The sequence below is a fragment of the Oncorhynchus tshawytscha genome, linkage group LG22, assembly GCF_018296145.1.
Source record: "Oncorhynchus tshawytscha isolate Ot180627B linkage group LG22, Otsh_v2.0, whole genome shotgun sequence".
NCBI classification, from domain to species: Eukaryota; Metazoa; Chordata; class Actinopteri; order Salmoniformes; family Salmonidae; genus Oncorhynchus; species Oncorhynchus tshawytscha.
Genome location: NC_056450.1, coordinates 34,849,046 through 34,874,447, shown reverse-complemented (window position 1 = coordinate 34,874,447; position 25,402 = coordinate 34,849,046). Strand labels below are relative to the sequence as shown.

The 25,402-nt window shown below is 44.8% G+C and overlaps 1 protein-coding gene across 2 annotated transcripts in view; it reads right to left on the bottom strand.

Annotated features, from left to right (window-relative positions):
• The window catches only part of LOC112229716 (potassium voltage-gated channel subfamily D member 3), a 294,564-nt gene that overhangs the window by 38,261 nt on the left and 230,901 nt on the right, over positions 1-25,402 (bottom strand). For both annotated transcript variants that reach the window (XM_042304117.1, XM_042304118.1), the window contains exon 3: positions 2,332-2,500. In XM_042304117.1, the coding sequence (XP_042160051.1) occupies positions 2,332-2,500 (169 nt within the window). The remainder of the gene's footprint in view (positions 1-2,331; positions 2,501-25,402) is intronic.

Genomic DNA, 25,402 nt, shown 5'->3' with positions numbered 1-25,402 from the left:
CCGGAATCTCCCGTCCGTTGGGGTGGGCAGTCTATGTTTGTTTTTCTATGCTGTATTTTGCGTTTGGCCTGGTATGGTTCTCAATCAGAGGCAGGTGTCGTTAGTCGTTAGGTATCCTTTTCCCACCAGTGTTTCGTGGGTGAATGTTTTCTGTGTCTGTGTGTTCTACATGGAACTGTTTCGGTTTTCGTTTCTGTCTTTCAATTTGTTATTTTGTATTTTCGTGTTCAGTGATTTTGTTCATTAAAACATGACAAACACGTACCATGCTGCATATTGGCCCGATCTCTCATACTCCTCGTCAGAGGAGGACGAATCCCGTTACATGTGTAAAAAATATTCAGTCTTTTTTGTATTTTTTTGTATACATTTCATTATATTTCAATCTCTTTTTTCCACTTTCAAATTAAATATACCTTCCTGCAACCAGCCACACCCAATGTGTTACGGATCTGCTATTTCCTTTTACCTTATAACTGGAACCTCCATCAGTAGCTAGCCAACTAATTAGCTACTAGCTATTTAGTTATTGTTAGCCACTGCTAACGGTCTTTACATTTAGCTCAGACACCAGCCACTTTAGCCCAGATAGCCCGGATAATACCTGCCAGTCTGCACAGCGCGATATCAGCCCTGAGCATATCGGACTGCTCCCCCCCCCCACTACATCACCAGATTCCTGCCGCAAGCTCTGGACTATTACACCAGATCTTCGCAGCTAGCTAGCTGCTACCGAGTGGCTATTGTAAATAGCCCATCCAACCAACTACCTACCTCATCCCCATACTTCTTTTTGTTTTTCTGCTCTTTTGTACTCCAGTATTTCTACTTGCACATCTTCATCTGCACATATATCACTCCAGTGTAAATTGCTAAATTGTAATTACTTCGCCACTATTGGCCTATTTATTGCCTTACCTCCTTACTTCATTTGCACACACTGTATACAGATTTTTCTATTGTATTATTGACTGTATGTTTGTTTAATCCATGTGTAACTCTGTGTTGTTGTTTTTGTCGCACTGCCTTGCTTTATCTTGGCCAGGTCACAGTTGTAAAAGAGAACTTGTTCTCAACTGGCCTACCTGGTTAAATAAAGGTGAAATAAAACATTCATTAAAAAATGAAAAGATTTCTATCACCGAATCAAGGTGTAGATCACATCTGACATTCCAGTGTTCCAACTGGTAAACAAGGCAAGGTCCGCTTTAGGTATAATACCAGGATCCGCTTGTGGATTTGACAGCTCTAATCAAATCAAATGTTATTGGTCACGTACACATATTTAGCAGATATTATTCCGGGTGTAGCGAAATGCTTGTAAAAAATGCAGTTCCACCTCCGACACGCCAAAACAACCGTTATGTAGATGTGGGTTAAAGCAGATCTGATTGAATAGAGCCCCTAGTCTTTTAACCAGAGACTGGTGTCTACCTGTGGCTGTACTCCAGCCAATCAGCATTCATTGATTAGGGGTGGGTTTGGGATAGGGTACTAGACTGGCTGTACTCCAGCCAATCAGCATTAATTGATTAGGGGTGGGTTTGGGATAGGGGACTAGAACGGCTAGACTGTATCTAACAGTAGTAGGAATGTTGTATGATGAGCCTATATGGTTAGATTGACTCATCATCAGCCTGTTTGACTGTCTGGTCCCCACACACAAGGAAACAGGCCCCTGGTGATTTTCAGACAATTAGTTTACAGTTAATTAAGTAACAACAAATACTGAAGAGACTTGAGACAGGGCCTGGTGTGAGGGATAACCCCCCTCTCTCTCTCTCCCCTCACACACACACATATACATGCATGCACGCACACACACACACACACACACAAACAGTGTGCTGTGAGATGACAGTGATAGGCGAGTGTCATTAGTACAGTGACAGGCTGTGACTCCTCAGTTTATCTTCTCTCTGCTGCGCCTGGATTGTATGGCTCACACACTATGGCAAAAGGCATTAAAATGTCTAGGTTAATGGAGAATGACACTGTTTCATGACATAACCATTGGCTCTTCCCTCTGAATGCGTTTTTACACAGGGTTGTTGCCCTCCTGGGGAAACGACACCAGGGTCGCATTCAGTGAGCAACAAGTAGTGGATGTGTCACTTGATTACTGTTTATATCATGTGAATAACTGTGCTTGTGTGTGTTTGTCTGTGTGATATTCGTATGTTATCTAGAGAATGCCTTTCTATGGGGACATGAGCCCTGCGCCTTTCCCATCTCTCTGCTCTTCTCCGGGGAGAGTGGGCTCGGATGGCTCCCTGAACTGGAGGTCTCCCTCCAGTCCAAACCTCTGAGGTAGTAACAAACTATGTTTACCTGCATCTTCTGTGCCCGTCTTTTGTCAGCTCTCTGGTTTTGGTGGTAGATGCGGCTGAAGTTGGACACAATGACTGGGACAGGCAGGGCAATGACCAACACCCCGCTCAGTGAACAGATAGAACCAAATATCTTCCCCGCAATCGTCTTAGGAACCATGTCTCCATATCTGCAAGGAGAGAGAGAGAGTAGAGTAGAGTAGAGCGAGAGAGAGAGAGAGAGAGAGAGAGAGGGGGGAGAGATAGAGGGAGAGAGAGAGAGAGAGAGAGGAGAGAGAGAGAGAAGAGGGAGAGAAGGGAGTAGGGAGGGAGAGAAGGGAGTAGAGCAGGAGAGAAGGGAGTAGAGAGGGAGAGAAGGGAGTAGAGCAAGAGAGAGGCAAGGAGAGAGAGAGAAGGGAGTAGAGAGAGATGGGAGGAGAGAGAGAAGCGAGTAGAGAGAGAAGGGAGTAGAGAGAAGGGGGTAAGGAGAAAGAGAAGGGAGTAGAGAGAGAATGGAGTAGGGAGAGAAGGGAGGAGAGAGAGAAGGGAGTTGAAAGAGAGAGAAGGGAGTAGAGAGAAGGGGGTAAGGAGAAAGAGAAGGGAGTAGAGAGAGAAGGGAGTTGAAAGAGAGAGAAGGGAGGAGAAGGAGAAGGGAGTAGAGAGAGAAGGGAGTAGAGAGAGAAGGGAGTAGAGAGAGAAGGGAGGAGAGAGAGAAGGGAGTAGAAGAGAGAAGGTAGTCGAGAGAGAGCAGGGAGTAGAGAGAGAAGGGAGTAGAAAGAGAGACAAGGGAGTAGAGAGAGAGAGAAGGGAGGGTGGAGAGAGAGAGAAGGGAGTAGGGAGAGAGAGAGCAGGAGTGAAGGGAGTAGAGAGGGAGAGACGGTAGTAGAGAGGGAGAGAAGGGAGTAGAGAGGGAGAGAAGGGAGTAGAGAGGGAGAGAAGGGAGTAGAGAGGGAGAGAAGGGAGTAGAGAGGGAGAGAAGGGAGTAGAGCGAGAGAGAAGCAAGGAGAGAGAGAAGGGAGTAGAGGGAGAAGGGAGGAGAGAGAGAAGCGAGTAGAGAGAGAAGGGAGTTGAAAGTGAGAGAAGGGAGGAGCGAGAGAGAAGGGTGGAGAGAGAAGGGAGGAGAGAGAAGGGAGTAGAGAGAGAAGGGAGTAGGGAGAGAAGGGAGGAGAGAGAGAAGGGAGGAGGGAGAGAATGGAGTAGGGAGAGAAGGGAGGAGAGAGAGAAGGGAGTAGAAGAGAGAAGGTAGTCGAGAGAGAGCAGGGAGTAGAGAGAGAAGGGAGTAGAAAGAGAGAGAAGGGAGTAGAGAGAGAGAGAAGGGAGGGAGGGAGGAGAGAGAGAGAAGGGAGTAGGGAGAGAGAGAAGGGAGGAGAGAGAGAAAGGAGGAGAGAGAGAGAAGGGAGGAGAGAGAGAAGGGAGGAGAGAGAGAGGGGAGCAGGGAGAGAAGGGAGGAGAGGGAGAAGGGAGGAGAGAGAGAAGGGAGGAGAGAGAGAAAGGAGGAGAGAGAGAAGGGAGCAGAGAGAGAAGGGAGGAGAGAGAGAAGGGAGGAGAGAGAGAAGGGAGCAGAGAGAGAAGGGAGGAGAGAGAGAAGGGAGGAGAGAGAGAAGCGAGTAGAGAGAGAAGGGAGTTGAAAGTGAGAGAAGGGAGGAGAAGGAGAAGGGAGGAGCGAGAGAGAAGGGTGGAGAGAGAAGGGAGGAGAGGGAGAAGGGAGTAGAGAGAGAAGGGAGTAGGGAGAGAAGGGAGGAGGGAGAGAATGGAGTAGGGAGAGAAGGGAGGAGAGAGAGAAGGGAGTAGAAGAGAGAAGGTAGTCGAGAGAGAGCAGGGAGTAGAGAGAGAAGGGAGTAGAAAGAGAGACAAGGGAGTAGAGAGAGAGAGAAGGGAGGGAGGAGAGAGAGAGAAGGGAGTAGGGAGAGAGAGAAGGGAGGAGAGAGAGAAAGGAGGAGAGAGAGAGAAGGGAGGAGAGAGAGAAGGGAGGAGAGAGAGGGAGAAAGAGGTTAGTTCAGATGGAGTTAATTCACACAGAACAGACCAAAACGCATTCAGACTTCTTTCAATAAGGAACATTCACACACTGTTCTGAGTTGCGCTAGATAGATGGAACATCAGCCCTTCCACACAGCTCTCTCAGAAGAGACATTAACCTCCTCAGTCAGTCTGCCTCCAGTTGATCCTCTCAGAGACATCAGTGCTTTCATTAGGTGACAGGAGAAAACATCAACCTTTGGGAGTGCAGACCGGAAAAGAGAGGAGAGCAGAGGGGAGATGGGAGCGGAGTGGAAGGAGAGAGGAGGAGAGAGGGGAGCGGAGTGGAAGGAGAGAGGAGGGGAGAGGGGAGAGGAGTGGAAGGAGAGAGGAGGGGAGAGGGGAGCGGAGTGGAAGGAGAGAGGAGGGGAGAGGGGAGCGGAGTGAAAGGAGAGTGGAGGGGAGAGGGGAGCGGAGTGGAAGGAGAGAGGAGGGGAGAGGGGAGAGGGGAGCGGAGGGAAGGAGAGAGAGGAGAGGAGAAGGGAGCGGAGTGGAAGGAGAGAGGAGGGGGAGAGGGGAGCGGAGTGGAAGAAGAGAGGAGGGGAGAGGGGAGAGGGGAGCAGAGTGGAAGGAGAGAGGAGGGGAGAGGGGAGCGGAGTGGAAGGGAAGGAGAGCGGAGGGGGATAGGAGCAGAGAGGAGGGGAAGGAGATCAGAGGGGGAGAGGAGCAGAGAGGTGAGGGGAGTGGAGTGGAGCAGAGAGGAGTGGAGAGGGAGAGGGGAGCAGTTGGAAAGAGAGCAGAGGGGAGAGGAGCGGAAGGGAGTGAAGGGGAAGTGGAGGGGAGAGGAGGGGAGTGGAGAGGCGAGTGGAGGGGAGTGGAGAGCGAGTGGAGGGGTGATGAGCAGAGGGGAAGAGGGGAGCAGAGAGGGGAGCAGAAAGGTAAGGGGAGTGAAGGGGAGCAGAGAGGAGCGGAGGGGAAGAGGGGAGCAGATGGAAAGAGAGCAAGGAGTGGAGGAGAGCGGAGGGGAGAGGAGCAGCGAGTGGAAGGGAAGGGGAGGGGTGATGAGCAGAAAGGTAAGGGGAGTGGAGGGGAGAGTGGAGTAGAGGGGAATGAGAAGTGGAGAGAAGTGGAGGGTAGAGGGAAGTGGAGAGGAGAGGAGGGGAAGAGGGAAGTGGAGGGGAAAGGAGAGCGGGGGGAAGTGGAGGGAAGAGGTGAGGTGAGGGGAGGGGAGAGGAGCAGAGGGGAGAGGGGAGCAGAAAGGTGAGGTGAGTGGAGGGGAAGCGAGTGGAGTGGAGGGGAGAGGGAAGTAGGAGAGAGGGGGAGTGGAGGGGAGAGAAAGTGGAGGGGAGAGGGAAGTGGAGAGGAGAGGAGGGGAGAGGTGAGTGGAGTGGAGAGAGAAGTGGAGGGGAGGGGAGAGAGAAGTGGAGGGGAGAGGGAAGTGGAGGGGGGAGTGGAGGGGAGAGGGAAGTGGAGGGGAGAGTGGAGCGGAGTGGAGGGGAGAGGAGGGGAGAGGAGAGGAGGGGAGATGAGCGGAGTGGAGAGGGGAGAGCTTCAACACCTGTATTGCTTGCTGTTTGGGGTTTTAGGCTGGGTTTCTGTACAGCACTTTGAGATATCAGCTGATGTAAGAAGGGCTATATAAATACATTTGATTTGATTTGATTTGAGAGTGGAGGGGAGAGAAAGTGGAGGGGAGAGGGAAGTGGAGAGGAGGGGAGCAGAAAGGTGAGGTGAGGGGAGTGGAGGGGAAGAGGGGAGTGGAGAGTGGAGGGGAAGTGGACGGAAGAGGTGAGGGGAGGGAAATGTGAGGTGAGGGGAGTGTAGGGGAAGAGAGTGAAGTGGAGGGGAGAGGGAAGTAGATGGAAATAGAGCAGAGAGGAGAGGAGAGGAGGGGAGAGGGAAGTGGAGGGGAGAGGGAAGTGGAGAGGAGAGAGAAGTGGAAGGGAGAGGGAAGTGGAGGGGAGAGGGAGAGGGGGAGAGGGAAGTGGAGAGGAGAGGGGAGTGGAGGGGAGAGAGAAGTGGAGGGAGAGAGAAGTGGAGGGGAGAGGGAAGTGGAGGGGAGAGAGAAGTGGAGGGGAGAGGGGAGTGGAGGGGAGAGAGAAGTGGAGGGGAGAGGGAAGTGGAGGGGAGAGGGGAGTGGAGGGGAGAGGGAAGTGAAGGGGAGAGGGGAGTGGAGGGGAGAGGGGGAGTGGAGGGGAGAGGAGGGGAGGGAAGAGGAGGGGAGAGATGAGCGGAGTGGAGGGGAGAGGGGAGCAGATGGAAAGAGAGCGAAGGGGAGAGGAGAGAGGAGGAGCAAAGGGGAGAGGAGTGGAAGAGAGCATGCAGGAGCGGAGACGAGGACTTAGGGAGCCCGGGACATTTTCTAAAATGTCATTTAGCCCATCCAATCTGGAATATTCAGAAGTCAAAAAGCAATCACGGCCGTGTTTCAAATGCAAACACAATTACACTGGACATAATAGATCTGTCCCTTCCCAAGAGGAAGCCACTGTGTCAGAATAAAAAGAGCAATAAAAAGAATACAACTCATTTTAAACGACTAAGGACAGCAATAAAACTCCAGTCTATGGAAAAAGAAACAACTAAACTTTATTTCTAAAGGTGCTTCTTTGGTATTCCTGAGTAGAAAGTGTTGGTCATTTGCTTTATTGGCTTCTGGTGCCAAAGGTATAGGTACCTAGACACAGTCTGACTACAAATGGACTCATAGTCACAAACATCATATGGCAGCGCCAGGCTTTACATATATTTAACGTCTCAGTACAGAAATAATTGCGCATTAAAATATTATACAAAATGCAGCATTCTATACAGAAATGTTATCTGGGGCATAATGAGTTGTATTAAATGTGTAATCCATAGCAACAATAATTGCTTTCTCCTAAAGCTGGGCCATAAAATAGCCAGCTTAGGAGTAGCGATACACAAGAGCTCACAACTAATCCTATTTATTCATCACATTAACTAGGATAGAATGCAGAACATTGACATGCACTCTGTTCACAGCTAATTGACGCCCTGTCAGGGGTGGAGTTACGGTAGCGAATATCCTTTGTATGGCTACACTTTAGGTTTTCTTGTCAGCGTATATTATATCTGTTTTTGCAGCACCATACAGCCTGAGGCCAGAAGAGACAGGACTCTGCTTCTCTCAACTCTAAATCCCAACTTTCCCCAACTATCCAGCCAAAGATGATTAAACAACAACAGCAACAACAACAACAAATGTGAAAATGTACATTTTCAAGGCTTAACTTCTGTAAACATAACATAACATAAGGCCAAACAAATCCCACTATGTGTTGTTACTTTAGAAGTACATTGTTTAGTGTGGATTCTTTGTGGTTATATGATCATAATGTACAGGTATAGGACATGTGCTGTCGCATGGGGAGCCTCAGACAGACAAAATGGCGGCAGAGTGAGATCAAAGAAGGCATCCAGTTAGACGTCCCACTCCCCATCCATCCATCTCCTTCTCCCTGATGGGATGCATTATGCTGTGTAGAGCCATCAGGGAACTCACACACTGAATTCATCAGAGATAAGAAAGGAGAGAGGTTGCTCCTCAAACTACCATACAGCTCTAATGGTTTTCCACTCCGAGTAATAACACACACACACACACACACACACACACACACACACACACACACACACACACACACACACACACACACACACACACACACACACACATACACATGCATGCACACACACAAACACAGATACTGCTTTGAAAGACAAAATGAGAGCAATTTAATGGAAGTGCCATAGAGTTGAGTACTTCTGTAGTAATTCCCCCACCCCCTCCCCTTCCTCCACTGCGGCAGGACCACACAAAGCCTCACAGATGTACTTTTTGAACGATTGGATTCCAGTTGAGAAAATAATGTGTTCCATTTATTCCATTCATTTAAACCCATCTGGACTGACAGCCTAAACAATTTGGAACGTTCTTTGGTAACACTATATTTTAAGGGTCCATAATAAACGTAAGGCATTTACAAACACTTTTCTAACCATTTATTAATCATTACTCCCACATTTGAAAACGTTAGTAAGATGGCGCCAACAGAGATGGTCGTCTCACTTTGAGTCCTTAGGAAACAAGGCAGTGTTTAGTTTTTAAAAATATATTATTTCTTACATTGTTAGCCCAGGAAATCTCAAGTGTTATTACATACAGCCGGGAAGAACTATTGGATATAAGAGCGACGTCAACATACCAACATTACGACCAAGAATACGACTTTACCGAAGAGGATCCTTTGTTTGGACCTCCACCCAAGACAATGGATCTAATCCCAGAGGCCGACCCAAAACAACGTCGCCGCAGGAGAGGTAGCAGGAGCGGCCTCCTGGTCAGACTTCGAAGACGTGCATACCACCCACCGCTTCCAAGCATATTTACATGACAATGTCCAGTCTCTAGACAACAAAGTGGATGAAATTAAGGCAAGGGTTGCCTTCCAGAGAGACATCAGAGATTGTAATATTCTCTGTTTCACGGAAACATGGCTCTCTCGGGATATGTTATTGGACTCAGTACAGCCACCGTTTTTTTCACGCGACGCACCGACAGAAACAAAATTCTCTCTGGTAAGAAGAAGGGCGGGGGTGTATGCTCCATGATTAACGCCTCATGGTGTAATCATAACAACATACAGGAACTCAAGTCCTTTTGTTCACCTGGCCTAGAATTCCTTACAATCAAATGCCAACCACATTATCTCCCAAGAGAATTCTCTTCGTTAATAGTCACAGCCGTGTATTGTCCCCCCCAAGCAGATACCTCAACGGCCCTCAAGGAACTTCACTGGACTCTATGTAAACTGGAAACTATATATCCTGAGGCTGCATTTATTGCAGCTGGGGATTTTAACAAAGCTAATTTGAGAACAAGGCTACCTAAATTCTACCAGCACATTGATTGTAGCACCCGCGCAGGCAATACCTTGGGGCACTTCTTCTCTAACTTCCGCGATGCATACAAGGCATTCAAGTTTGTTTTGATCACGCGGACTGGGAAATGTTCAGGGAAAACTCAGAAAATAACTCGGTGAGTGAGTTTATAAGGGAGTTTATTGGAGATGTTCTACCCACTGTGACTATCAAAACCTACTCTAACCAGAAACCATGGACAGATGGCGGTATACGCGCAAAATTGAAAGCGTGAACCACCTCATTCAACCATGAAAAGATGTTGGGGAATATGGCAGAATATAAACAGTGTAGTTATTCCTTCCGCAAGGCAATCAAACAAGCGAATTGTCAGTATAGGAACAAAGTGGAGTCGCAATTCAACGGATCAGACACAAGACGTATGTGGTAGGGTTTACAGGCAATTGTGGACTAGAAAAAGAAAACCAGTCACGTCCCCGGCAGCGATGTCTTTCTTCCAGACAAACTGAACACCTTCTTTGCCCGCTTTGAGGATAATACAGTGCCACCGATGTGGACTGCTTCCAAGGACTATACTCAGCCTTGTCTCAGGATGGTAGGTTGGTGGATATATCCTCTAATGGTGTGGGGGCTGTGCTTTGGCAAAGTGGGTGGGGTTATATCCTTCCTGTTTGGCCCTGTCCGGGGGTATCATCGGATGGGGCCACAGTGTCTCCTGACCCCTCCTGTCTCAGCCTCCAGTATTTATGCTGCAGTAGTTTATGTGTCGGGGGCTAGGGTCAGTTTGTTATATCTGGAGTACTTCTCCTGTCTTATCTGGTGTCCTGTGTGAATTTAAGTATGCTCTCTCTAATTCGCTCTTTCTTTCTCTCTCCCGGAGGACCTGAGCCCTAGGACCATGCCTCAGGACTATCTGGCATGATGACTCCTTGCTGTCCCCAGTCCACCTGGCCGTGCTGCTGCTCCAGTTTCAACTGTTCTGCCTGCAGCTATGGAACCCTGACCTGTTCACCGGACGTGCTACCTGTCCCAGACCTGCTGTTTTCAACTCTCTAGAGACAGCAGGAGCGAGATGCTACTAATGATCGGCTTTGAAAAGCCATCTGACATTTACTTCTGAGGTGCTGACTTGCAGCACCCACGACAACTACTGTGATTATTATTATTTGACTATGCTGGTCATTTATGAACATTTGAACATCTTGGCCATGTTCTGTTATAATCTCCACCCGGCACAGCCAGAAGAGGACTGGTCACCCCTCATAGCCTGGTTCCTCTCTAGGTTTTGGCCTGTCTAGGAAGTTTTTCCTAGCCACCGTGCTTCTACACCTGCATTGCTTGCTGTTTGGGGTTTTAGGCTGGGTTTCTGTACAGCACTTTGAGATATCAGCTGATGTATGTGACCAATAACATGTGATTTGATTTGATTTAGTTATTCACATATGTATATATATATTTCCTTAAACATCCTGTGTTGTGTGCCTATTATTTTACCAGTGATATGTTCTAGGCTATTTTGAGACCTTAAAGAGCATCAGGTACTGCAGGAATGTCTACCAATGTCATGCCCATATTTTTGTGAGAAATTACGCTGGTCACCAAAACATTTATAAAGTAAATCATTTTTGATTAGGGACTGCGAAAATACTTAACTAATGATTAGTAAATGGTTTTACATGTGAGAGTATAAATGGTTTATTAAAGTCCCTTAAAATGAAATGACACATTCTTCACACAGCTTTAACCTAGTATGGGTTCGACATGCTTCTAAAATGTTTCCCCTAACGCCCGCATAGTCCTATGGACTAGACAGAATAACATCGACGCTGTCAATAAACACCTATGGCACATTGTTATTTCTGCGGGAGATTCACAACAACCACTTTCAAGTCCTGTTCTGGATCCTCCACTGTCAACACTGTTTCATATACACCAAGGCACAAACCTCATATACACTATATATACTAGAGTATATACTAAAGTATTCGGATACCCGTTCAAATTAGTGCATTCTGTTATTTCAGCCACACCAGTTTCTGACAGGTGTATAAAATCGAGCACACAGCCATGCAATCTCCATAGACAAACACTGGTAGTAGAATGGCCGTACTGAATAGCTCAGTGACTTTTAACGTGGCACCGTCATAGGATGCCACCTTACCAATAAGTCTGTTCATCAAATTTCTGCCCTGCTAGAGCTGCCACGGTCAACTGTAAAAGCTGTTATTGGGAAGTGGAAACTGCTAAGAGCAACAACGGCTCAACCGTGACGTGGTAGGCCACACGAGCTCACAGAGCGGAAGCGGGTAGCGTGTAACAATCGTCTTTCCCCCGAGTTCCAAACAATTGGACTCTGGGACTCTCTGGAATGATGAATTACGCTTCACCATCTGGCAGTCCGATGGTGAATCTGGGTTTTGTGGATTCCAGGAGAATGCTATCTGTACTAATGCATAGTGCCAACTGTAAAGTTTGGTTTAGAGGGAATAATGGTCTGGGGCTGTTTTTATGTTTCGGGCTAGGCCCTGTAGTTCCAGTGAAGGGAACTAAGGGGCCTATGCTACAGCATAGAATGACATTGTAGACGAAAGGGAAGGCCCTTTCCTGTTTCAACATGACAATGCCACCGTGCACAAAGCGAGGTCCATACAGAAATGGTTTGTCAAGATCAGTGTGGAACAACTTGACTGGCCTGCACAGAGCCCTGACCTTAAACCCATCGAACACTTTTGGGATGAATTGGATTGTCAACTGCGAGCCGGGCCAAATCACCCAACATCAGTGCCCGACCTCACTAATGCTCGTGGCTGAATGGAAGCAAGTCACCGCAGCAGTATTCCAACATCTAGCGGAAAGCCTTTCCTGAAGAGTGGAGGATGTTATAGCAGCAAAGTGGGGGACCAATTCCATATTAATACCCATCATTTTTTAATGAGATGTTCAACGAGGAGATGGCCAACATACGTTTAGTCCTTGTAGTGTATCATATTCAAGCTCTGTCTCTAAAGTCATTACTATGATGGTTTATGTGAAGGAGAGTTTTCATTCACACCAGGCCAAGGAGCATCTCGTTAGTGGCGATGTGGACCTCTTAACGAGGTGAGATGATCATTAGAGTGTAGACACACAGCGAGGTCACTGCTCTGCTGTATCATACACACACATATCCACAGACTCCTCATCAAAGTATGCTTTTATACTACAACTATTAGTTAAAGTACCGTATCAATGAAGTTACAAATACAAACACACACCTGTACAGCTATCAAACTGATCTAACCAGAGATCGATCCAAGCTACAGATACAAGAAGAGGACCTTGTCCCCTCTTTATATTATAGGATAGTACCGTAAGAGTCAATCTGGGTCCTAGGCTAGCAGTCACAACCCTAGGACAGACAGTTTCCCCTAGCTAGCTGAGCAGTAATGGATTTTTGTAGCCAGTCACAACCCTGGAGACAGTTTCCTCTAGCTAGCTGAGCAGTAATAGGTTTTTGTAGCCAGTCACAACCCTGGAGACAGTTTCCCCTAGCTAGCTGAGCAGTAATGGGGTTTTGTAGCCAGTCACAACCCTGGAGACAGTTTCCCTAGGTAGCTGAGCAGTAATGGGGTTTTGTAGCCAGTCACAACCCTGGAGACAGTTTCCCTAGCTAGCTGAGCAGTAATGGGGTTTTGTAGCCAGTCACAACCCTGGAGACAGTTTCCCTAGGTAGCTGAGCAGTAATGGGGTTTTGTAGCCAGTCACAACCCTGGAGACAGTTTCCCCTAGGTAGCTGAGCAGTAATGGGGTTTTGTAGCCAGTCACAACCCTGGAGACAGTTTCCTCTAGCTAGCTGAGCAGTAATGGGGTTTTGTAGCCAGTCACAACCCTGGAGACAGTTTCCCCTAGCTAGCTGAGCAGTAATGGGTTTTTGTAGCCAGTCACAACCCTGGAGACAGTTTCCCCTAGGTAGCTGAGCAGTAATGGGGTTTTGTAGCCAGTCACAACCCTGGAGACAGTTTCCTCTAGCTAGCTGAGCAGTAATGGGGTTTTGTAGCCAGTCACAACCCTGGAGACAGTTTCCCCTAGGTAGCTGAGCAGTAATGGGTTTTTGTAGCCAGTCACAACCCTGGAGACAGTTTCCCCTAGCTAGCTGAGCAGTAATGGGGTTTTTGTAGCCAGTCACAACCCTGGAGACAGTTTCCCCTAGGTAGCTGAGCAGTAATGGGTTTTTGTAGCCAGTCACAACCCTGGAGACAGTTTCCCCTAGCTAGCTGAGCAGTAATGGGTTTTTGTAGCCAGTCACAACCCTGGAGACAGTTTCCCTAGCTAGCTGAGCAGTAATGGGGTTTTGTAGCCAGTCACAACCCTGGAGACAGTTTCCCCTAGGTAGCTGAGCAGTAATGGGTTTTTGTAGCCAGTCACAACCCTGGAGACAGTTTCCCCTAGCTAGCTGAGCAGTAATGGGGTTTTTGTAGCCAGTCACAACCCTGGAGACAGTTTCCCCTAGCTAGCTGAGCAGTAATGGGGTTTTTGTAGCCAGTCACAACCCTGGAGACAGACAGTTTCTTCTTAGCTAACGGGTTTAATGGGTTTAAGTAGCCATGCTTTGATTTCTCATCTCATAATGAAATCAACCACTTCTGTCACAGTCTGCTGGAGATGACAACTCACACACTTACACACCAACAAACACACACGTTCCCATTCCATTCACTTAGGAGATGGAGAGAGATATTCACACATTAGTCACACAGTTTAGGAAATGCAAACAAAATTTGTTGTCCCTTCAGCCAAAGGAAAATCAACCAAACCAAGAATACTGTTCCGTTCGATTAGAAAAAAAGAGGGAAGTGGAAAGCTTCCGTTTAAAAATGACAAACTTCAGTAGCCCTTTCAAACCTAAAATAGTTTTACATTTCCTGAATTGCATTTCTGAAAAGCATTAAATCCATCATGTTTTTTTGAGGGGCAGAAACATTATCCAATTAAGAAAATGTATTTCAGAAGAACAGGATAGCATATTTGAAGTTTGATTTCATTACTAGTCTTTGCTTAGTAGCCTGGGCTATATGCTGCAGCGTGGTCACGTCTGGACTGCATTGAACGGAGGTTATTCTTGGAAAGGAACATTTCTAAAGAAATTCTATGAAATTCATACTTTGAAATTCACTTTCCCGCAGATCTAAGGTCTGGAACACGCCAACTACTTAAATGAGGTAATACAGATATCATCTCAGAAACCTATCTTCCGTAAATGATTCACATCCCCTTTGAACAGATAATCATACTCATCTGAAAGTCTTCTGTAATGGAATCACATCAAACCCAGCTACAAACCTAATACTACAGAGGAAAGACAAATCTCCCTCTAATAGCCACTCCAAAGGGCCAAGCTGACCTGGTGTGTTTGTGTGTGCACTCTGTGATACTATCTTTCGGACATCACCAGACACCATGGAGAGAGAGACTGATATCAGAGATAATACACAGAGAGTGTGTGTGTGGTAATAAGCAGTGTTTGTGTGAGTGTGTGTGTTTCTGTGTGTGGGTGGCAATAAGTGGTATTAGGATATAAATTTCTCTCCAACCCACCAGGATAACAGTTAGTGATTGCCAGCTTCCCCAATAGTCTAAGAGAGGGAGGGAGAGAGGTAGTGAGTAATGGAGAGAGAGAGAGAAGAGCAAGGGATATAGAAATGAAAAGAGGGCTGAGGAAGAGAGTAATAGAGAGAATGAGGAAGGAATAGAGAGATGGAAAGAGAGAGAGAAGAGCAAGGGATATAGAAATGAAAGGAGGGCTGGGGGAGACAGTAATACAGAGAATGAGTAAGGACTAGAGAGATGGAAAGAGAGAGAGAAGAGCAAGGGATATAGAAATGAAAAGATGGCTGAGGAAGAGAGTAATAGAGAGAATGAGGAAGGAATAGCGAGATGGAAAGAGAGAGAGAGAGAGAGAGAGAGAGAGAAGAGCAAGGGATATAGAAATGAAAAGAGGGCTGAGGGAGAGAGGAATAGAGAGATGGAGAGAGAGAGAGAGAGAGAGAAGAGCAAGGGATATAGAAATGAAAAGAGGGCTGGGGGAGAGAGGGATAGACAGATGGAGAGAGAGAGAGAGAGAGAGAGAGAGAAGAGCAAGGGATATAGAAATGAAAAGAGGGCTGGGGGAGAGAGGGATAGACAGATGGAGAGAGAGCACTTTACAACAAATACGTGACATTTTCATGAGTCAGTCAGTCAGTCAGTCAGTCATATCACGTACATTTTTCACGTGAACAAATCATGAAAAATGTTGCATGGGAAAAACAGACACGTGAGTCAGACACATGTGAAGTTTCAGACATGTCATGTCCCAACATTTCATATGTGTTATATGTTTCATATATGTGCTTGTATAACTGGCAGGATTGGGCTCTGAGTCTCCCACAGGAGAAGCCAACATCTTGACCATTCAACAAAGAGGGGCAACACTAATTTTGAAGTTGCAGGCTTCGTAACCATGACCGAACCATGACTGATGTCAACTAGGACTGTCAAACAATTCAAAAGACGTAATCGAGTTTATTGCAGTATTTCTTGCGATTAATCATGATTCATCAAATCAAATTCATAATTTGCTAGAATTGAGCTGTAATTATTTTTTTTGTATACAAAAAGCATTAGAAGAATACTGACAGTTTGATTTTTGCCAAAAGTCAACTTGTTTTGACATTGCATGTTTGTGTTTAGCTGTATAGATTGTGTATTTTGGATGTTTTCAGTGTATTTTGGATGTTTTCAGTGTATTTCGAATGCTTTCAGACAATGCACAACGAAAAAATGTTGCAAAAAAGTCAACTTCAATGAACTGATTAACTCAGACAACTTTTTACAGAATGGCATTACAGAGCTTGCAATTCCATATGTGGAAACATTGCTACTACAACATATTAACACCACCTTTTCACATGTGAGGATAACACTATTTCACCACCACATGTGAACTTGCAATTCCACATGTGAAAGTTAGATTTTTTTGCTTCTTATATGCGAAACTGCAAATTAGATTTTTACACGTGATTGATTTTCACACGTGAAATTGCAAATCCAAACGTGAACGTGACATTATCACATGAGAATTGATTTTCACATGTGAAACTGCATATCCGATTTTCATGTGAGTTGAAAACGTTTTTCTTCTCACGTGAAAAGGTGATGTTAACATGTGAACTTAATACATGTGAAAACTTAAGACGTGAAAAAAGTTTAAGCTCAACATGTGAAACTACAAATTGGACTTGTTTTTTTGGTAAGGGTTGTGTAGTTTCCTTCCTACACCACACTTCCTTCAACAACACCCTTCTGCTAGGACCATAATCCCCTGCTGCCGCTGTGGCTGGTGACCCCACAGGACTATGTCACGGCTGTGTGTGTGTGTGTGTGTGTGTGTGAACGCGGGTGTGTAACAGCAAATAAGTAAGAACAGAAACAAATCCCAGACTTCTCACCAGTAAAAAGGTCAAGGTGAAAACACACAGATAGAAAAATTGCAGGTGACACCTCCAGTTCATTTAATCCAGTATGCTGGCTGGCTGTCACTCTGAGTTTTTGCGAGGAGAGAGTGGGAAACGAGGAGAGACAACAACATTACAAAAAGGAAGGGGCACTGTGACCACAGCCCAGTAGCTCAGGGGTTGGGAGGGGGGCTGTCACTCTCAGGGGGAGTATCATCTGTCATGATTTCCTGCTGAAATGAGAGTCAGCGTAGTAGAGAGAGGATCAGGAACTATTCAGAACCACGGAGAGCTCCTATACAACTATCGCAGACAGGGTACTCACATAAACAAACTCTTTAAGAGTGGTTTGATATTTCAGTCAGTAAGTCAGTCAGACAATCAGTCATTAAGTTAATCAGTCAATCAGTCAGTCACTCAGTCAGTTAGTCAGTTAGTGACTCCAGACAGAGAGAGAGACTAGACTTTTGATGCTCTTTATTGAGACATTCTACCATACAGTACCCTCCACCTTCTGTACACAAAATGGCGCCGATAGAGATGGTCGCCTCGCTTCGCGTTCTTAGGAAACTATCCAGTATTTTTTTTTTCATGTATTATTTCTTACATTGTTACCCCATGAAATCTTAAGTCTATTACATACAGCCGGGAAGAACTATTGGACATAAGAGCAACGTTAACTTACCAACATTACAACCAGGAATATGACTTTCCAGAAGTGGATCCTCTCTTCGGACCACCACCCAGGACAAAGGATCTAATCCCAGCAGCTGACCGAAAACAACGGTGACGCAGAAGGGGCAGACGGAGTGGTCTTCTGGTCAGGCTTCGGAAACAGGCACATTACTCACCGCTCCAGAGTATACTACTCGCCAGTGTCCAGTCTCTTGACAACAAGGTACATGAAATTAAAGCAAGGGTTGCCTTCCAGAGAGACATCAGGAATTGTAAGAAGAGGAAGGGTGTGTGTGTATACTTTATGATGAACAACTCATGATGTAATCATAACAACATACAGGAACTCAAGTCCTTCTGCTCACCCGACCTAGAATTCCTTACAATCAAATGCCGGCCATTCTACCTACCAAGAGAATTCTCATCAGTTATAGTCACAACTGTGTACATCCCCCCTCAAGCGACTCTATGTAAACTCAAAACTATATATCCGGAGGCTGCATTTACTGTAGCTGGGGATTTTAACAAAGCAAATTTGAAAACATTCACCCCTTTAGATTTGTGTGTTAGATATTACTTGTTAGATATTACTGCACTGTTGGAACTAGAAGCACAAGCATTTCGCTACACTTGCATTAACATCTGCTAACCGTGTGTATGTGACCAATAAAACTTGATTTGATTATATACAAAACACTTAGAGACAGAGAAAGAGACCGAGAAACATAAACAGTGATGCTGTTTATACCAACTCTGTGATACTGAGGGCCTGATTTATGCTGGTATCTGTAACTGTGAGCAGTAAAACAGCAGGGGGCTGTTCAGATAAGATCTTACACCACTCCTCGTCTCTGCCCTGCTGTCAACACAACCCCTGGTTTAACATGTCCTCAACAAGACTCCCTCAACAACATCTTCACTGTGGATTAAAATGTCTTTAACGTAGGCTAGGTTCTGTATTAGATACATGAGAAAGCTCTCATCGCCCCTCCAGCCAGCACTTGAGAGCTGAAATAATGAGAAGGAATTGACTGAGACTTGGCTTGGGGCAACTCATCACTGGAACAGTGGGGTCCCGTGGGATAAGTCAAACAGTGAACAAAATTAACCCACACTGTTAAAATCTTTGTTAAGGGCTTTTCATTTTTTTTAGATGGACATCAGAAGTTCCTCCTGTTTCAGGGTACTAGTCAGTGGAGGCTCCTCAGAGGAGGAAGGGGAGGACCATCCTCCTTAGGGAATTTCATACATTTTAAAATATTGAAACATTAAAAAAGTTATCCTTTTCGATGAAACTATACTAAATATATTCATTTCCCCAAATAACTTATCAAAACAATGAAGGTCTAAGGTAGCCTCAACAGCGCCCTCTAGGGTAGCATCATGGTGTAACCGGAGGATTGCTATTTTCTGTCCTCCTCTGGCTGCATTGACTTCAATGCAAAACCTGGAAGGCTCATGGTTCTCACCCCCTTCCATAGACTTACACAGTAATTCTGGCAACTTCTGGAGGACGTCCTCAAACCTCTTGCAGTATAATCTTATCCATCCAATCAATGGATCAGATAATTACTCTAGTACTGAAAGCATAAGCTACAGCTAGCTAGCACTACATTGCATAAAGTGTGGTGAGTAGTTGACTCAAAGAGAAAAGAAAGACAATAGTTGAACAGTTTTAAACAAATTATGTTCCTCAAAAATTAAGCAGAAGAAGCAGAGAGAGAGAGGGAGAGAGAGAGAGAAATATATTTTATTGCATTTTTTCTTCTTCTTAGCTTACCTTTGACTTATTTAGCTAATGCAGCTATAATTTAGTCTGCTCAACAACCTGACATGAATAGAGAGGAATGATATTTATGTTAGATAGCTGGCTAAGGCTATCCAACACGACAACTCTTCCAAGTCAAGGTAAACTATCAGTTTTATGAATTTATTGCCACATGGCCCACCGGTGTAACTGCTCAACTTCTTGCTGTACAGTGTACCGTGAGATTGTACACATGGATTGGATTGAGGGTTTACAAACGCATTAGTTGTAGTTTGTTGAGTATAACGTTAATATGGTGACAACAATGTAGGCTGTGTAGTGGTTAGGGGTTATGGTATGAATGTTTGGCTTGGAGAGATTTTTTCTCTTGGTCACAGACTGAAGTCCACAAGCAAAGGGAAAAGATGAGAGGAGGAGAGCGCATAGATGTGAGAAGAAATGATATAACGAGCAAAGTGATGATGCTGTATGTGGCTGCTATCAAAGTGAACTGTATGTGTGATCAGGGATGTATTCATTCCATCGATTCTGCAAAATGTTTCTTAAACGGAAGCAAACGGAAGCAAATGGGGAGGGACCTACATGAATTTGTCCAATGGAAACTCTTGTTTGGACTAATGATCACACCCCAGATCAGCTAGATGCAGGCACTGTGTCACTGTCTTTCACCTTGATTACTCTAATTTGTCTATCGAACTTTCATTTGTAGGCTAGGTTGTATCAACCTCATGATATAGGGCACATTTGAGTATCATGTAGTAGAATATATCTATTGATGTCACATTGAGCTGGGTGAATGGAATATGAATTACAGTCATCCAATATACTGTGATAGAAATATGGCCATGCTCATTAAAACAAATATTGTCCTCCCTCATCTTGAATGGCACGAACCACTAATGGTACTGTCTGTAGACTTTCCATTTGAACTCTGGGTATTACACCAGGAAGGTGTTGTAATGAAACCATGGAAACAGCAACAATCTAGCTAAAGCAGTGCTTGACTTGGGCAGGAGCTCACTGGAATTCCTGCACTTAAATATAAACAGTACCGACACTCAAAATGAGTACTGACACCTATTTCTGTCAAAGTCAAGCACTGAGCTAAAGGGAAAGTTGTAGCTAGTCCATATGGCATGAAGATTGATGTTGTGGAAGGAACATTGCTGCAAAGCCAGTGGGCATGGAGACAAACAACAAGCCGTTTAGAGTACAACAAGGTTAAACACAGTCATTACCAAACACCCTGACTGGGGTGAGTCATTACCAAACACCTTGACTGGGCTGCTGAGGTTTGGCACTGAGCCTATGCCAAGCAAGCTACAAAATGGTGTTTGGATGTTTTTGGCTGCCAGGGTATCTGTTGGCTTATTTTTATCCCATGCCTCTCACCTGAATACTCTGCTGTTTATTTTGTAGCAGTGCTTATAGGTTTTAGTTATTTGATTTGGTACCTTGGTTTCAGTACCTTGTAGGTTTCAGTATCCTGTTGTGGCAGGGCTTATACTGTAGTTTCTACAAAAATATTTTCTTGTGAAGTAGAATGCCCATGTCCATGATTAAACTAGTTCCCATACATGCCCTCTGACTTTCTCTCTAGTGTTGTTGGTTGTAATGGGATACCTGCACAACGTCATAAAACAATTTCTTTGTTCACGGCATTCTGCTTCCGGCCAACTACTTCCTATTTGTTAGCTATTAGTCATATATTAGCATTGCTAGAAGTATCGTGTATATACTGCAAAAATACATATAATATATGTTTTTGTATATAATAGTAGTATAAGTAGTATAGCATAAGTAGTGTTGTGTGTTTTGTTAGCTAGCTAGCTTGTTAGTTTCTTCAAATGTAGTATTTTCAAATTCAACTATTAACGTTAGCCAACGATGGCAACTGGCACTAATGGTAATGTTAGCTAGAGTCGTTAGCTGTTGGAGAATAAAATCGTCATGAAGAGGATCAAGACATATACCATGAAGAAAGATAGCGTAGTTTCAGAGAAGAGAGGTCAGCTCTTCAGAACATTGCTGTGTGACGCTGTGCAGCTACTCTGCCAAATTCTCCAGTCTGTCATTCCACTCTTTCCCTGCCGATGATGAGCTACAAAAGAAGTGGTGATTAACATCCGATGAGGCAACTTCACCATCGGCAAAAGCTCCAAGATCTGTAGCAAGCATTTTTTTTCCTGAAGACATGGTGGAGCCTAGTCTGGGAGGGCTACGTAATCTGAGGAAGGGAGCTAATAATTGGAACAATTATATTATTCAGTCACAGGCGAGTCACGGGTGAGTGTTTGGGATAGGATAGAGAGACCTATCACCCATCACACTATCACAACATCCCATATACACTTCCTGATGAACTCAGTCGCCGTGTCCGTGTAAGCGTCAATGTTATTCTCAGAGGCTACCTGGAACATATCCCAGTCCGTGTGATCAAAAATAATCTTGAAGCATGGATTCCGATTGGTCAGACCAGCATTGAATAGACCTTAGCATGGGTACTTCCTGTTTGAGTTTCTTCCTATAGGAAGGGTGGAGCAAAATGGAGTCGTGATCTGATTTGCCGAAGGGAGGACGGGGGACGGCCTTGTAGGCCGAGAGTATAGCAATGGTCGAGTGTTTTCCCAGCGTGAGTACTACAGTCAGTGTGTTGATAAATTTCGATAGCGTTTTCCTCAAATTTGCTTTGTTAATTCAAATCCCCAGCTACAATAATTGCGATCTCAGGATATGTGGATTCCAGTTTGCATAAAGTCCAGTGTAGTTCCTTGAGGGCCGTTGACGCGGAATATACATGACTGTAATTGTAACCGAAGAGAATTCTCTTCGGAGGTAATACGGTCAGCATTTGATGGTGAGGTATTCTAGGTTGGGTGAACAAAAGGACTTGAGTTTCTTTATGTTATCACAATCACACCATGAGTAGTTAATCATGAAGCATACACCCCACCTTTCTTCCTCCCGGAGAGTTCTTTATTCCTGTCTGGGCGATGAACTGAGAACCCAGCTGGGTGTGTGAACAGGTTCAGGATGTCCTGAGCGAGCCATGATTCCTTGAAACAGAGTATGTTACAATCCCTGATATCTCTCTGGAAGGAGATTCTCGTCCTGAGCTCGTCTACTTTATTGACTGAACATTAGCGAGTAATGTACTCGGATGCGGTGGATGGTATGCCTGCCTCCTGAGACGAACTAGAAGTCCACTCTGAATACCTCTTCTCCACTGGCGGCGACTTGGAGCAGCCTCTAGGATAAGTTCAATTGCCCCGGGGGGTACAAACTAAGGATCCAATTCAGTAAAGTTGTATTCCTGGTTGTAATGCCGGTGAGTTACCACCGCTCTCATATCCAAAAGTTATTGTATGTAATAACACAAAAAAATTTCTGGGCTAATAATGTAAGAAATAATACACACACAAAAAATATTACGATATTACACATTCTCTAAAACAATGTCGGAGGAGGCTTATGGTAAAGAAATTAACATGAAATTCTCTAGCAACAGCTCTGGTGGACATTCCTGCAGTCAGCATGCCTTTTGCACTCTCCCTCAAAACTTGAGACCTCTGTGGCATCGCATTTGTGTGACAAAACTGCACATTTTAGAGTGACCTTTTATGTCTCCAGCACAAGGTGCACATGTGTAATGATCATGTTGTTTAATCAGCTTCTTGATATGCCACACCTGTCAGGTGGATGGATTATCTTGGAAAATGAAAAATGCTCACTAACAGGAATGTAAACAAATTTGTGCACAACATTTTAGAAAAACAAGGTTTTTGTACAGTTGAAGTCGGAAGTTTACATACACTTTGGTTGGAGTCATTAAAACTAGTTTTTCAACAACTGCACACATTCCTTGTGAACAAACTATAGTTTTGGCAAGTCGGTTAGGACATCTACTTTGTGCATGACACAAGTAATTTTTCCAACAATTGTTCACAGACAAATTATTTCACTTATAATTCACTGTATCACAATTCCAGTGGGTCAGAAGTTTACATACACTAAGTTGACTCTGCATTTAAACAGCTTGGACAATTCCATAAAATTATGTCATGCTTTTAGATGCTTCTGATAGGCTAATTGACATCATTTGAGTCAATTGGAGGTGTACCTGTGGATGAATTTCAAGGCCTACCTTCAAACTCAGTGCCTCTTTGCTTGACATCATGGGAAAATCAAAAGAAATTACCCAAGAACTCCACAGTCCGGTTCATCCTTGGAAGCAATTTCCAAACGCCTGAAGGTACCACGTTCATCTGTACAAACAATAGTACGCAAGTATAAACACCATGGGACCACGCTGCCATCATACCGCTCAAAAAGGAGACACGTTCCTTCTCCTCGAGATGAACGTACTTTGGTGCGAAAAGTGCAAATCAATCCCAGAACAACAGCAAAGGACCTTATGAAAATGCTGGAGGACACCCGTACAGAAGTATCTATATCCACAGTAAAACGAGTCCTATATCGACATAATCTGAAAGGCCGCTCAACAAGGAAGAAGCTAAAAACCACCATTAAAAAAGCCAGACTACCGTTTGCAACTGCACATGGGGACAAAGATCCTACTTTTTGGAGAAATGTCCTCTGGTCTGATGAAAGAAAAATATAACTGTTTGGCCATAATGATCATTGTTATGTTTGGAGGAAAAAGGAGGAGGCTTGCAAGCCGAAGAATACCATCCCAACCGTGAAGCATGGGGGTGGCAGCATCATGTTGTGGGGGTGCTTTGCTGTAGGAGGGACTGGTGCACTTCACAAAATTGATGGCTTCAGTCAGGAAGTTAAAGCTTGGTCGCAAATGGATTTTCCAAATTAACATTGACCCCAAGCATACTTCCAAAGTTGTGGCAAAATGGCTTAAGGACAACAAAGTCAAGGTATTGGAGTGGCCATCACAAAGCCCTGACCTCAATCCTGTAGAAAGTCTGTGGGCAGAACTATGTGTGTGCGAGCAAAGAGGCCTACAAACATGACTCAGTTACACCAGCTCTGTCAGGAGGAATGGGCCAAAATTCACCCAACTTATAGTGGGAAGCTTGTGGAAGGCTACCTGAAACGTTTGACCCACGTTAAACAATTTAAAGGCAATACTAGCAAATACTAATTGAGTGTATGTAAACTTCTGACCCACTGGGAATGTGATGAAAGAAATAAAAGCTGAAATTCTGCAGATTCTTTGCCTTAAGACATTGCAATTGGGTAAAGAGATTTTTGTAACCTTAAGTTTTACATCCTTCTCTCTACTATTATTCTGACATTTCACATTCATACAGTAAAGTGGTGATCCTAACTGACCTAATACAGGGCATTTTTACTAGGTTTAAATGCCAGGAATGGTGAAAAACTGAGTTTAAATGTATTTGGCTAAGGTGTATGTAAACTTCTGACTTCAACTGTATATACTGTATTCTATTATACTGTATTTAGTCAATGACACTCCGATATTGCTCATCCCAATATTCATGTATTTCTGAATTCCATTATTTTACTATTAGATGTGTATTGTTGTGAATTGTTAGATACTACTGCACTGTTGGAGCTAGGAACACAAGCATTTTTTGCTATACCCACAATAACATCGGCTAAATAAGTGTAAATGACCAATCAAATTTGAGTTGATTTGACAACCGCAGACCACGTGTAACCACGCCAGCCCAGGACCTCCACATCCAGCTTCTTCACCTATGGGATCGTCTGAGACCAGCTACCAGGACAGCTGATGAAGCTGAGGAGTGTTTCTGTCTGTAATAAGGCCCTTTTATGGGGGAAACTCATTCTGATTGGCTGGGACTGGCTCCCCAGTGGGAGGGCCTATGCCCTCACAGGCCCACCCATGGCTGTGCCCTTGCTCAGGCATGTGAAATCCGTAGATTAGGGCCTCATGTATTTATTTCAATTGACTGATTTCCTTGTATGAACTGTAACTCAGTAAATTCATTGAAATTGTTGCATGTTGCATTTATATTTTTGTTCAGTATAGTTGAAACATTCTGTTAATTAATATGAATAATACTTTTTTTTTTTAATTATGTAATTTATCTTAAAATACTATGTTAAATTAAAGCGATTGAACAGTACTTTGTACGAAGGGGACAGGTGTGCGTAACGAAGGGGACAAGTGTGCGTAACGAAGGGGACAGGTGTGCGTAACGAAGGGGACAGGTGTGCGTAACGAAGGGGACAAGTGTGCGTAACGAAGGGGACAGGTGTGCGTAACGAAGGGGACAGGTGTGTGTAACGAAGGGGACAGGTGTACGTAACGAAGGGGACAGGTGTGCGTAACGAAGGGGACAGGTGCGCGT